The sequence below is a fragment of the Buteo buteo genome, chromosome 2 (assembly GCF_964188355.1).
Source record: "Buteo buteo chromosome 2, bButBut1.hap1.1, whole genome shotgun sequence".
Taxonomy (NCBI): Eukaryota; Metazoa; Chordata; class Aves; order Accipitriformes; family Accipitridae; genus Buteo; species Buteo buteo.
In genome coordinates this window covers 11,471,500-11,486,249 of record NC_134172.1, presented here as the reverse complement: position 1 = coordinate 11,486,249, position 14,750 = coordinate 11,471,500, and the positions used below count along the sequence as shown (strand labels likewise).

General features: G+C 36.3%; 1 protein-coding gene across 4 annotated transcripts in view; it reads left to right on the top strand.

The window, feature by feature from the left end:
• ESYT2 (extended synaptotagmin 2) overlaps positions 1-14,750 on the top strand; it is an 89,770-nt gene that overhangs the window by 18,880 nt on the left and 56,140 nt on the right. For 3 of the 4 annotated variants that reach the window (XM_075045500.1, XM_075045492.1, XM_075045509.1), the window contains exons 2-3: positions 12,155-12,196; positions 13,122-13,256. In XM_075045500.1, the coding sequence (XP_074901601.1) occupies positions 12,155-12,196; positions 13,122-13,256 (177 nt within the window). Of the gene's footprint in view, positions 1-8,917; positions 9,029-12,154; positions 12,197-13,121; positions 13,257-14,750 lie in introns of those variants that run through there. The other variant, XM_075045518.1, reaches the window with a different exon arrangement.

Sequence of the window (14,750 nt, the reverse complement as noted above, 5' to 3'; positions counted from 1 at the left end):
CAGAAAGAGTTACACATGTAAGCTGTTTGTAATCTGATACCTGATGCTATCCGGTTAACTAGGGCTTTCCTCCCCACCATTTGTTGTCACTATGTTAACTGAGACCCAGATTAAACATTAGGACTCTTTTTGGTTTCACATTATTAGAATGTTCTGCTTTCTGTTACTTTCTCAGCAGAGTTTTATAGTTTCAGAGAGAGTTTATCACTGAATTTTTACAGGTTCAACAAAACTGCCAGACAGTCTGTCTGTACCCTTTATACTTTCTGGATTTTATATAGTAGGTTTCCAGTGTTTCAGCTAGAAATGATACAGGGGGATTTTAAAACGCTTGTTATACCTTGAATGATTTCTGATTATGTTTAAAAAAATGTTTTAATACTAAGAATAAACTCTGGCTGGGTAGTACTGGATGCAGTGCAGTATGTAGAAGTTTTTGCTGGTGTTGGGAGTCAGATTCAGTCAAAACATGAGTGTGCATATATTTTCTTTTAGTGTAAGAACTAAATAAGAAGCACATAAGAGCTAAATAACAAGTCTACAGACTTGTTTGACTTCTTAGGATGCAGGTTAACCGAGCTTGAATTTGCATGCTCTGATACTGTATTTTAGCTTGAATACCACAAAAAAATCAAGTTCTCCATTTTGCTGTTTTGTATTTTCAAATACAAATTTGCAGTTTCCTCACCCGCAAACCAATAAAAAGTAAGTGAATGATATTTGTCTTGTCAGAGTTCACACAGATTTGTTTCAAATGCATTGTGAGTTATAGGTTACATTTAAAAAAAAAGAAAGAAAAGAAAAAGGTTAACCTATCAAGTTTGGGGTTCAGTACATGGAGATGTTTCATGCTAAAAGGTGCACATTGAGTCATAGGAGATCATATTGCTCTTCAGTAATTAGCTGCTGGTAAGCCAGTTAAACACTGGAAAGGACATGTAATCTGCCTGAGAAAGAGGACGGGCAGTCTTGCAGAAGGTGGTCAGTACTTCTTGAACACTTATCTCTCCTGAAAGTTGATGTCCATTTTAGTCCTCACAGAACTCCTGCATGGTTCCATTAGAGAGATTAGCTATGTAATCTAGCAAGTGTTAACAGGAATAAGATCTCCCTGGTGAAGGAACCTTTGTTTTAGTGAATCAGAGCTCCTGAATAGAGGGGTTAGTAAAGCGGGTAGTGGGTGAGTGGAGTAAAAGGAGAAGAAACCTTCAACGTTTTAGTCTAGATAGCAACAACAAGGATGACTGACAATTTGGTGCAGAGCCCAGCACTTCTTTTCATAGCTGTAGACAATTCAAAGGATAGTTAAGTTGTGCTGTGATACTGGTTGTATAAGCTATTTTGAAAGCTAATATTTAGCAGTCCAGAGAGGAAGATTTTTTCTTCTGTTGACCATCAAGAGAGCAAGACACTCTGGCATGCAGTTGAATGGGAACATGTCTGGATTCTCAAGGGAACTGAAAAGGAATTTGTTTTACAGGCTTAAAAGTACAAAAGATGTCATGTTTTTGAAATGTGACAAATTGAAAATAAGTTGCTAATGCCTTTATAAAGTTTTTAAAACCTGAAAGCTCAAATTTCAAGGTATTAAGACTTTATTTGGGAAAGGAGGAGAAGGAATGAAATTACTTTGAGAATAAAAGGGTGAAGTCAATAACATGTTAAAAAGTAGTGCTATGCAAGATTTTTCAAGTGGTAAAATTCACTAAGCCCTTACAGCTATGGTTCATGCTATACCTTTCAGCAGTTGAAACATTTAAAATATGGGTCTCTGCTTTCAGTAATGATTGCAATGCTTGTGGGAATTTGGAAGTGTGCTGATGTGGGCTGCCATGAAATGTTTTATTTTGTAAACATTTGTTGCACTAGATGTCTATAACATGGTGTGACAGCAAGACTTTAATCAGTATAAATCTAGTTCTTGATATTTTGCTTGTGTAGGGTGTTATGCTATTCAGTTTTTGACTTTTTAACTCTGTTTGTCCTGGCCTTTCATTGGACATCAGCATTTAAAATACAATTGTTACTGCTGTGAATGCCCACTGAAGGTGAGATTAGAAAAGGGCATCCTGCTGTCACAGTTGATAGTGAATTCTGGTCTTCTGAATAAGGAAATAGTGTAGGTAAAAGCGCTGTTGTAAATGCGGGTAGTAAGGGATCAAAATGTTAAACCTAAGTTCTTATGTTGCCTTGCTTTAAGAAGTGCTCAACATCACTTCTGTTACAGCTGACAATTTAGAAGAATGGTAAACTGTTAGATGAAGAATGCCTTGAAATATTTTTGTTAGGAATGTTCCACTTCCTGTAAACTTGAAGATTGTTATCTTTCAGTGAATCTTTAATCTTGATGGGTTCTGAATGATGGATATGGACTTCAGTGGTGTAATTGAAGGATTGGCGTTTGGTAGGTCTGCCAGGGAGCAGACACCAGTCAGGTGTCGGGAAAATGTATATACAGGTGACTTATTAGTTCTTGGTGGACCTGCATGCTGAACATAATGATGGTTTTAGTCCTTGCATTGCTAGTATATCCAGTGATTTCATGAGTGCTTTTAAATTCAAATCTCTTTATATGAAATATGCAGGATTTTTTATTATTATATTAAGGAGATTTAAAAAATCACAATAAAAAGCCTAGCCATCAAACTGTGAGAAGCATAACTTCATTTCCTCAGTCTATATATTTATCATGATGATTTTTTTTTTTCTTGTAGAGAAAGATTAAGGCAAGATTAATCCATTTATTTAACAAATATAAGTCCTAAAGGCTCTATTTCTTGTTTGCAATAACTTGTTTTGAGTCTTAGGAACACTTCCTGTCAAATTTGACATATTGTGCCACATTGCTGAAGTTAGTTGTTGGAAATCTCCCACCCCAGGAAGCAGAGATCTTGTTTTAGACATGGTCCAGAAACCTTCATTAAATTCTAGAGAAAAATACTAGCTAAGTGTGAAAAATACGTCTCTTTCTGTGTCAGGATATCAGTCTTAGGTTGGAGATTCTGCATGTGGATCCTTCAGAAAGTGGAAACCATTAAAAGGTTCCTGTAACTTAATACCCCCAAATACCTTCTAATTTTTTTTAATTTTTTTTTTTTTTACTGTCCTGTCCCAGTCCAAACCTATCACTGAAAACTTACAGTCCTTTTCCAGGTGGAAAGTAGAAAAGAAGTGTGAACGCAATGATTCAGGAAAAATAAGATCTTAAACTGCAGTGAGAATAAAGCAGTTTGGTTACAGAGTTGACTTCATCTCTATATTGAAGCCTGAGTTATGATATATACTATTAATATATTGGTACTTGAGGATAATTCTGAAATTAAGCTGCACTAGAAGATGAATCTGCAGTGGAGGACTGAAGGCTTAAAGTTTTCTGTTTAGAAAGAGGTAACAGATGAACAAAAGAAGGCTATGTGGTTTCCTCTAGCAGACATAGTATGCTGTGTTTAGGGTAAATTCTGCATCCAGATATGACAGAAACCCATGCCAACGTATTGCCAGATGTTTGGAAGGAAGTTGTGTAACCACTAATGGTAAAGCAAGGGATTTTTGTTTTATGTGGTGTTCTTCAGGTGATTAAGCCAGGATGCTTCTGGAAGTTAATTATGCTTGGGTTTTAATTTCTAGAATGAACAGCTTTCCTCGAGTTGGGGTTGCAAAGGCTGAGTGTCAGGCTAGAATCAGGATTTCCCAGTTCCCTTACTTACTAGCAGACTACTGTTCTGTCATTCTTCCAGAGCAGCTGCTTATAATGCCTATCCCGGAGGATTTTATTATGGCAAGCTACTGCTAAGTAGGAGGTTTCTGGGTAACTTTGTGTTGCGGCATGCTTGCTCCATCTGCAAAAATAGCAGCACTTAGGCAAATTTTATCTAGTTTTTGTACTGGTGAGTCAAATTGCTGAAGAGTAATGCAGTTCTTGACAAGCGTCAGTGCCATTATAAGTGAGGCATATTTGATAGACGTTGAAGTGAAAGATGTGCATGGAGAGAATGAAACTGTTGTGCTTTGTAATCTCTGGGCATCCTTCAGTTCTGAATTGCATGACTTGCTTCTGGGCTGCCGTTTTGATTGTATCAGAGCTCTGTAGCCTCTTTTAGGCAGGGCTTTTCTTTTGCAAATACAGCATTATTTTGCATTGCCAGAGACATTGTTTGCCATAGAAGTTAGTGGGAATGTTCAAGTGAGAATATTCTGGTGGTATTGCAGGGCAGGGGAGGGATGGATTCTGAATCCACAGGTGCCAGAACTTTAAGATGATCAGATTTTTGCTAGGCTGCTAGCAAAAATTGGAAGATTGTTAATTTTCTAAATGCCGTTCCGTGAATTCTGTGCAGAGAAGGAAAACAGAAGGGCAACTTTCTCAATTACAGTCTTAGATATGTATTTTATGTATAATATAATTTAAAAAAAATCTAAGCAAAGTAGCATCTCTGTATTATTAAAATGACAAACATAGGTACATTTATGGTCATTGGTAACATTTAAAAAAGCATTAAATATTTTGAATTGAATTTTATGTTCTAATTCTAGCACAGCAGGAAGGGTGGATGTGAGATCCCTCTGTGTAGTTTGGGCTTCAGTTAAGTTCGACTGTGTGTATGGGAAGCGGTGGCTCTCCTTACAGTGCTGCTACCATTTGCAGCATTTTATGAAGTCCTGTTTTATGCTAGTTTAGCCTGACTTTAGAAAAAACAACCTATGTGCTGCTAGTCATTTTCCTTGTCTCCCAGATATGGTATCTACAAATGTGTATGTTAGGAAATACGTCCTTCAGGGCATGCAAGGATGCTGAAGTATCCTGTGTATGTGAGCTACTGTTTATTCCAGGTTTGAACTGGTCAGTATATTAGGCCTTTCTTTAGACCTTTAAGAAGAAGGGGAGAGGAGGAGAGGTAACAGAAGGCTGCAATGAAAAAAACCTTTCTATATCGTATAAAGAATCTCATTTTTATTACTTGGGGTATATAAATTTTATTATAGTAGCTTTCCTGTGTTAGTATTAAAACCCGGAGGTGTCGAAAAGCCATTTGTTTCAGACTTTTCACAAGTGCTAACTTGTTGTGTGTTGAATTGCCATGTTGTTGAAAGAATTATTTTTCACCTTGATGCTCACGCCGACTCTGAAGCAGAGAGCTTGTGAGGCAGTGGAGAATATGGTAGAGATCACACAGAAAAACTTGTGGTGAATAGCTGTCTATAATTTGTCATGGCAGCCCTTAGGACTTGCTGAACTGATAGTGGCAATTCATGTGGGTTGACAATGTCTGTGCTGGTAGAATGTTTTATGAACATTTGGTGGCATACAAAGTATGTGTTTCTAATACCACTCTCATCTTATAGGTCCAAATCTGACTCAAAGGGCACGTAATCCCCCCCTCCTTTTTTTTTAAAAAAAAGGTTTATTTTGTTTTCCAATGTGTTGTCCAAGCACTTAAATGGCTTACATTCCAGTTTATAAATACATACAATCCTTAACCTAGCTTGGCATTACAACTGTTTCTTCCATTTAGATACGTTTCCACTTTTTCCAATATTTCCATTTTACTTTCAGGTTTTATAGTGATCAGAGAGCAGTGACAATGACTCTAGGGCCCTTCCCCACCTCCTTTATCTCTGTATTCTCCTTACTCTGTGTGTGTGTGGTATTTTTGTTACTTTTGTTTTGTTTTTTCCCCCTCCCCTTAATTTTCTGATCTTTGATTATTTTTTAAATATTTTTGTTTTTGTTTATGGGCAATTACTATCAAAACCTGTACTGTTCATTTTATATAGCTTTTAATTTGAGGTAAGTTGTACTGATGTATGTCTGTCCTTCTAACTGCTGTTTTGTGAAGTACCCTGTGGGCTTTGACAGTGTGTTCAACACAACTGATTTTCTATATCCAGCCTGCTTCCGAATCTTCCAGATGTTTCTGTTGAAAGACATTACATATACATCACAACCCTAGTGATTCTCAGTGAAACTGTTTCAAGAGTCCTTGCTTAATCCCCAAACTAAAAACATGCAGCATTTGTAATACTGAATATGAATTTTGCTGTGCAAAGGCTAATCATTTTAATATAATTAAGGCTGCAAATACAAAATCGATGCTAAAGCATGCTAAACAGAAACAGAATCAGATTACAAAAAAATAATGGAAATGGCAGTTGTTTGTTAGTTTAGTAGCAAGGGCCCGTGATTAATTGCAGCATTTTTGAGGAACCCTCATTATTAACAATATAACCACCTCTTTCAGGAATACTGAATCCTGCAGTTCTGCAACAGTAAATATTTAGTGTGTTTTTCCTTGTAATTCAGAAGATATGGGAGCTACAGTATTTCTGGGGTTGAGAGAAGTTAGGAAAATTGCTGGGATAACCCTGGAGGTGGATTATTGGAGTAGCAGGAGACAGCCTGGCTGCTCTGCTTTCCCTTCCAGCCACCCCTTCTTTACCTCCTATTAGAAAGAGCGGTTGTCCACCCAGTCTGTGTTTGAGGACAAGCCTCTTCAGGTTGTGTTGAGTAGCAGAAGACTCTGCATTGATTCCCCTGTGGAAAGGAACAAATACTTCACCTACTGCTGCTCCTTGTTTCTCCAGTGAGAGAGAGGGGATTGCGATGGCTGGCTGGAATACATGGGATTAAGCCATTAGCCCTGCTCAGCATTGTTTTACCTAAAATGTCCTTAGGCCAGCCTGCTTTACCGACTGGAAAACACTGGAGTGAATAGCTGTTAAATTGAGCTTGAGTATCACTGTATGACACTCTTTATTCTATTCATGCTGGGATTCTTCTTAATTCTTTTACTAAATTTCTTTGGCCTTTTTGAGTTGCAAGTGCAGTGAGTTTAGCCAAATTAATCTGGCAGTTCTAATTGAAAGGATAATTTAGTGTGTTTCTTTTTTGCCACACCACCTAGTTTTAGGCTTAGTAGTTGAAGAAGTGCTTATGCTGTGCATTCAGAAGGCAATTTAGAGCACCTAAGTTGGGCTTCTGTTCTGCATTTCCTTCTGTGGGATGCTCTCCCTCTCCACTGATGATGCGTAAAGAGACTATGAAGACTAATTTTGATACCCTTTTATATTTTTACATTTAAGGTAGACAAATGTGCTTTTGATAGAGGGGAGGATTTTTTTGTATAGAATTTCAGATTTCCAAAGTAAGCAGAAGGGATTGGTATCTACTGTAAGAGAGATTTGTGAAGTAATTGGAAAACTGCTCAAGGACACTTAGTTACATTGTAACTATATCAAGAATTGGTTATACTGTGGGACCTTATAATTAATCAAAACATTACTGGTATAGTTTCTTTTAAGATTTTCATCTGGAGCAGCAAGTAATTAAACAGTGGAAATGGAAGGAACTAGGCATAAACTATGTAATGTTGACTCAGATAAGTATCTGTTAAACATAGCTATTATAACACATTATTTTTAACGTAGTCTAAAATTGAATTCATACGTTTAATCCTGGGGGGGGGAATAGAAGGGAAAAGCCAACATACAGTGGTGTGGGGGTTTTGTTTGGTTTTTTGTTTGTTGGGGTTTTTTTAATCTAAGCTGCTTTTATTGCTACCTTTTCTTACTTTGCTGTAATACACAATTCATGAGAAAGTGATTGGTTTGTAGCAAAAAAAGTTTTCACTTTATGGAATACTCTGGTCAGTAGCAGTAGCTTTGTACTTTCAATGTAGGTGCCATTTTTGTTGTTTCAGTTTATGTAAATAATACTTAGACCTATGTATTAATCAGAATCATTAAATAGAAGTTAAATATAACAAGGATTGGCTGATAAATAGCTCTAAGGGTGGAGAAGGCTACAAAGATAATTTTAAAAAGAGAGGTGTTTTACAGTGAGGGGATCAGTGAATAACAACTACTGTGCAATTTATATTTTTAAATTAGATTATTAATACCTGTAACTTGTGGTGAGAGCAATTCAGCATTACTTCCAGAAGGGTGTTTTAACTTCATTCTTTCTCATTTTCTTGTCAATCTTTGCTTTTAGTGACATTTATGTAGATATGTGAAACCTCCTTTATGTGGATGAAGAATTATAGTTAAGGCAGCAATATTATTATTTGCACTTTCAAACTCATTTGATATCATTTGCTGATTAATATTTGACTTTTCAAAATTTCCTACCAATTCTTAGTCTGTGGGGATTGAGTTTAATGGTAATTATTCTTTGTCTAGCCTTGTTTCCTTTGAAAGATGCAGATGATCATCTGGGCAGAAAACTGAGTTAATTTAGCCAATATGAAGAGTGTATATAGAGAGTTTGAATAATAAAATAATTGTGGGTAAGAAATGTTTCTGCTGTTATTATGGAAATAGGAGCTTGTTAGTGGTTTTCTTCTGTCCCTGTTTTGTTTTATTATCTTCCAGGACAGAACAAGGAACTACATTCCTTGGGCTCTTTCTGGTATTCTATTGATCATTACAAAACAATAATGTGTTATGAATTGAGTTTTTGACAGCACAGGATATGAATGTATTAGAAATAGGAAGTAGATATGAGAGTTGTTTAGAGCTGAGCACAAGCACTTGTGTGAGAAAGCTGTCATGTATTTTTAATGTGCAAAAATGCATCTTTTGAGCACTTCCAAGTATTTTTGCAAATCTGTTAATATTAGAATGTTCCCAGAGCATGTAATAATATAATGTTTTTGATGCTGAACATGGTCATTAGGGTATTTCTTGCAACAGTTCTCTCTAGTTATACTTCCTTTTGAATAATAACTACACCAAGTGGTTGAAATGGGACAGTAATTATCAAACCTGCATGAGCAATTTAATAACAGAAACCAAGTGGAGAATACTTTTAGTCTTTTGAGTGTCTTTACTGAAATCTTGACTTCTGTCTCTTTCTGTCATGCTTGTCTAATAGATTTTTATACAGGAATTAACAGATTTTGCGCGTCAGTTTGTCTGATTCTTGCTTCTGGCCATAAAATGTTTGTGCAGTTGCCTCCATGCTCGTGTCAGTCCTGACTGATCCAGAGTACCGACTTCCATCCCTCAGGCTTTCCACAGTTGTCTTTGTGTAAGTTTGTGTTTGATACCAAAAACTCTTAACGCAAAATACAACATTGCCATTAATATTGCAGTCTCATATAGCAGACTAAAAATGTATGGAATTAGTAGATTGATAAATGTTTATGCCTTGTTTTCAGCCTACCTGGTTGTGGAGCAACTAAAGATTAAATACAGCTCAACTTTTGATTCAAGGTTGGCTGGATTAAAAATTTCAGGGTCTTGAAGATGGAAGATTGTATTCTCTACTCTGTTTTGAATGTCAGAATAGACACTGAACACAATTGAATTATGTTAAAAGTGGAGTGAGTAGGAAAGCAACGTTGGAAGAGGGATAAGAAGCAGGAATGGAAGATGTAATTCATTGTGTTGTTTGTTGCCTATTAATGTGTGCAACTGTAGAAGTAAACTAGGCTTATATAATTGAGGAGTTGACTTAGTACTAACTCAGATAATGGTAGGAGCATGATTGGTGTGGCACACTAAAGGACAAGTAATTATTAAATCTGTGGAAAAAGTAAGAACTGTGTCCTGTTAAGCAAGGTTGTAATAAAGACTGTACAGCAGATAAACTTTAAAATTAATAAATTGGCATATATGGCTCAATACTAGTGTATGTGGCCCCTTGTTTTCCAACCTATCTCAAGTGATTCTGTATAATTTGGGACTGAATGAGAAGGGTGCTTGATAGGTGCAAGAGAGAGATGCTACCTGTTTTATTCCAGTCAGATGAATTGAATGTCACCTGTGTGCATAGAGCAGGGAATGTGGCCTATGCCTTGGGGAGTTTATACCCTAAATCTGGGAAGTTGAGTCAGTGTGGAGGAAGATTAATTTCATCCAGGCTGAGGTTATATTTAGGATGGGAAGTATTTCTCAGTCTAGTGTGGCTCTCCCATTGATGTCAACTGGATACCTGTACAAAAGACTAAAAATGAAGTGTGAACATGGTAACTCTGTTATATCTTGCATTACATGCAGCAGACAGGTTTGCTTTTGGTATTTCCATGAATTTTCTTTTCCTTTCCTCATCTGTGTGTTCAACTTGTTTTTTCTTTTTAACTTATTTTGTTGCTGTTCATTACAATGGCTGTAGTTCATGTTCTCCCCTGTGTGGAACAGCTCTTGAGTTCCCACCCTGTGAACCTCATTGATCTCTCTCCTAAGAAAATCAGAATGGAATATTCATATTGATCTAACATCATGCTTAAGAGATAAGTAATTACTGAGAATCGGCATGTTTTCTGTCTGCAGATTCAGAAAGCAAATATTTTAGCAGAAAGGTCAACATGGTACTTATTAGCATTATGGTTAACATAGTGTTCATTCTTTTGGTTCCTTTAACTTTTTGAGGACTGGAAGCAACTTGAGAACCCTGTAAGACAAAAATTGAGTGTAAGCCCCGTTCAGCTATAAATTCATGTACATGCAGTAACTGCTTGTGTTGTAAATGCAAAAAAAAAAAGTATTTTTTCCTTTTAAGAAAGGAAAAAACCCCCACCCAGCCCTCTGAATACAGACTTTTGACATTCTACCCACCATAATTTTGTAGGAAATTAATTCTAAATAAATAAAATATAATAGGATTACAAAACTGCTCCATCCATTATTAATAATTCTATTCTTTGAACTCACTAAGTAAAATACATCCTATTCAATGTTTTTGTTACAGTCAAGCAGATCATCAGTCATTTTTGTGCCACTTGTAATGGTTTTGATAGATATGTGATATACTTGAAAAAAGTAATTTGAAAAAGATGCCAAGAGCCTCTCTCTTGACAGTGGAAGACAGCAGTATTTGTAATTCTTCAAGAATCCGTAAAAATGTACGGCTTACCTTAATTATCGGCCTGGGAATATTGAGAAAGAAACAGACCAGAGAAATAACTGACAATATTGATTATGCTGTAGGGGCCAATCCTCCAGCATAGCTAAAACATGGATGCTTAGATGAAATTGAGGACTACTCTGAAGGTAACCTGAGTACATTCAAGATTATGTTAGTGCTGACTGTTAATGCAAGAATTTAATAAAAACTAAACAAATCATTAATGGGGCTTGCTTTCAAATCCAACTTGTTGAAAATACAGTTTAAAAAGTATGTATTTAACTGACTGTTTGCATTTGGGGATATATGCATAATAAAAATAACCAGTAGGCACTGCTGTTAAAACCAGTGGTACAATCTGTTATGCTATGAAGAGATTAAGACTTGACAGTTCAGTTAGTAGAGACATAGCTTCATGAAAGTCAGTATATGTAGGTCACAGTTTTTTAGTGTGTTCAAAGGCTCTTTGTGTTTCAGAAGTGTGATCTGCATCTTGTTGTAGAAGCTGTTCATTTCTAAACAAATGTTTAACTCTCCTACTGAACTCCTTCAGGTTTTCATCTTTTCTTTTTTTTTTTTTTTTTCTTTCTTTTGGGGGGGGTGTGTGTGTAAGATGTAAAGCTACTAACCATGCTCTCCTGTGTCTGGAAAAGTGTGTCTGTTCTTCTAGCATTTAATTGGTGTTTTCCTGTTGTGATGGGTACTTTCCATCCCATGTATATACCTTCATACTTCCATGTCTTACTGTTTTCTGCAGTTAAGAAAAGAAATCACTAAAACTGTCTTTTGAAGGGCTTTTGGTGGAACTTAAATCCATATTCCTGAGCTTCAGCTTCACTGATTAAATATTTCTAGGCATGATTTATTGGTATTGCAAAAGATGTGGCATGAATGAAAGGAAGTAGAAGTGCAGTCAGGACTCTGGCAGTTATGTGTGTCATGTTAAAAAACCCTGAAACATAGGAGGTAAATTTGGTTGATGCTAGCTGCGTCAGCTGTGCTTATTATTATTTTTTTTTTTTTAGTTCATTTATGGTGTTAAAGCAATACTTTATTCCAGATGCCACTATTAAATATATGCTTGGACTTGTATCTATGTAGTTCAGAAATGAGTTCATATTTTATCTGCTTGAATTCTAATATTCTGGTCAAGAATGTTAACTGCTTAGTATGTTGTTCACTGTACATACACATTGCTCAGAGGGAGATCCCTAAGCTTACCTGTATTATAAATGACTGGACATGCTTAACTAAAAAGTGTTTTGTATTTGTATTAATTTGTTTGTTTGATGGTTTGGTTTTTTTTAGGTCCATTTTCCAGACACAGAGAGGGCAGAATGGCTCAACAAGGTAAGGGTAGTCATTAGCATTACTTCCAGATGGGAAGGGGGAGGAGGGAAATCTGAGATTAAAGAAACCAGTGAGGCAAGAATCTGAGAGCAGAGTAGTTTTAACTTTCTGTGCTCTTTATACACTTGAAGGGTCTGGTCATTGATCCCGTGAGTCATGAGAAAGATGAAATCTATTTTCTTGGTCTTGAAATTGAGTTTTGGAGAATGACTTTTAAGTGGCATTAAAATAATGACAGCTATAATTGTGTGGAAGTCATAGCAGCTGTAAACACAGTCTTTTATGTTCTACTTGTCTGGGATACTTTCCAGTACTGTAGGTTCCTGACCTACAATCTAAAAATAGATCAATTTTCCCATTTGGATTTGTATGTGTGATAATCTAAGATACAGATCTATGTAGCTTGGTTCCCCCCCCCCCCCAAATCTTTCATTCAAAGAGTATAGAAAAACATGAGTTAATTAGAAAATAAAAAAAACCAACAAAACAATCTAGACTTTTCAGATATGACAGTAAAATACTGTATTTTTGACATTTATAAACTTTATGCATGTATTTAAGAAATGCACTTGACCCATTTTTTCTTATTCCTCTCTTTACATGCAAAGAAACTTAACCCTCTTCACCCTTCTCCCCAACATTCAGCATCAGTGCTGAATGCATATACATTTGTGGGATAAAAGAAGAAAATTCTTAATATTGTTTTTCTCCTCCTCCAGTGCTTGAGATTTGTGCAAATGTATAAAACACACAAATTGAGAATTCCAGAAAACTTTCTTGTATGTAAAAAGGAACCAGTTCTTATGTCTGTGATGAACTGTATAGAAAACTTGTATGCTGTACAAAACTTCTTACATATGCCTTAAAGAATATTTTTAGTTGTGTGTAAAGTTGTGTTCCATGTAGATTTTTTTTTTTTCCTTAGACTGTAAAACAGATGTGGCCTTTTATTTGCCAATTTATTGAGAAACTCTTCCGAGAGACCATAGAACCAGCAGTAAGAGGAGCAAACAACCACCTCAGTACCTTCAGTTTTACAAAGATTGATATCGGTCATCAGGTCAGTGACTGGTGAAGTTTTTCTAAGAGGTTCTGTCTTACATACCGTTTTCATGTAGCCTCTTTAAATCTACACAAAAATATTTCTTGGTGACACTTGGTGGTAAGCCTGATTCTGGTTTCTGTTGTAACATTAAAATAAAAGTGTGTGGCTTTTTTAGCAGAGACTTAATTTTTATTTATCTTTTTTTTTCCCTGCTGTCTCTGCCTCAAAAATTTGCATGAGAATTGGGATAAGACTCAAAGTATAGTAACTCCTATGTGAAGAGCTCATAGCAACATGATTTTAATACTGTTCATGTAATGCTTTACATTAAGCGAGCAGGGACCATTATCTTTTTCTTGCCAGATGATCCAAGTGCAATTACCTTTCTTAAAACAGATGAACTTTTAATCATGTTATGTACAGAGTTCAGTGACAAGGCTGCTGGCTCAGCTTTGCAAAGGACTGCACATAACATAGTATCAAGGAGCAGATAGGTGTTTACCTTCTGTATGGTCCCATGAAAGAAGGGGTCATAATATATATCTCTGCAGAAGAGCCCGTTTGACTAGTCCAAGCTAAGAATAAGTTACCTCTGCTTGCAGTAAGTTCATCGCTACTTACTCTTACCTGCATCAACCAGAACTTTCCTTCTGTTGAGATGTGTCTTAACAGCTTTTGTGAAGTTGTCTTTTGTGTTCCTCTTGCTTGTCATAAATAGGATTTCAAGTAAGGATTTAAATATATTCCTCCCCCACCCCCCGCCTCCTCTGAATGTTAGCAAAACTGAAGTTAAGTTTCAGGTGTGATAGAGGAGAATTATTTTTCTCCCTTGGTGACTGTATTTCATGTATATTACAGTTCATCATACTTCACTGCACCTTTTGTTTGGTGGTTTTTTGTTTTGTTTGTTTGGTTGGTTTTTTTTAAGTTGTAAATCCTTTTACACAGGGTCTCTGTCCTGCCATCAATACACCTGTATTACAGACTGTAGAATAGCATTCTTTTTAAGCCATACTGATTTTAAGTAGGGTTTAAATTAGCTTCCACACCTCTGTATGCTTCTGCAGCTGGACTGAGTTACTTCAGACACAAGAAACAGCTATTCTTACTTTATATTGCAGCCTTAATTAAGTTGCATCCTGTGAGCTGCACAGCTCCGAACACAGTGGGAATCTGACAGCAGTGAGATTTCCATTTGACTTAAATTACTAAAAAGATGTTCATAGAAATTCAGCAATTTTTCCAGAAAGGAAAACCTCAAACTGTGACAGGAGGTAGTGCTGAGTAAGGTCATTGGTCATCCTCTCCCACCTAGTATTTGATGAACATTTGAGTCTTGGGAATGTTTGACTGATATGTTATTGTTTCTGTACGAGAGAAGGAGGGAGAGAGAGCGCGAGCACAGCAGTTTAGAGAGAGAGCACAGAGTGGTTGACACAACTTTTTGTGGTGATTATGGATTACTTTCCATCCATTCTGACTAAATTCTGCTTAAGGCAACCATGTTTT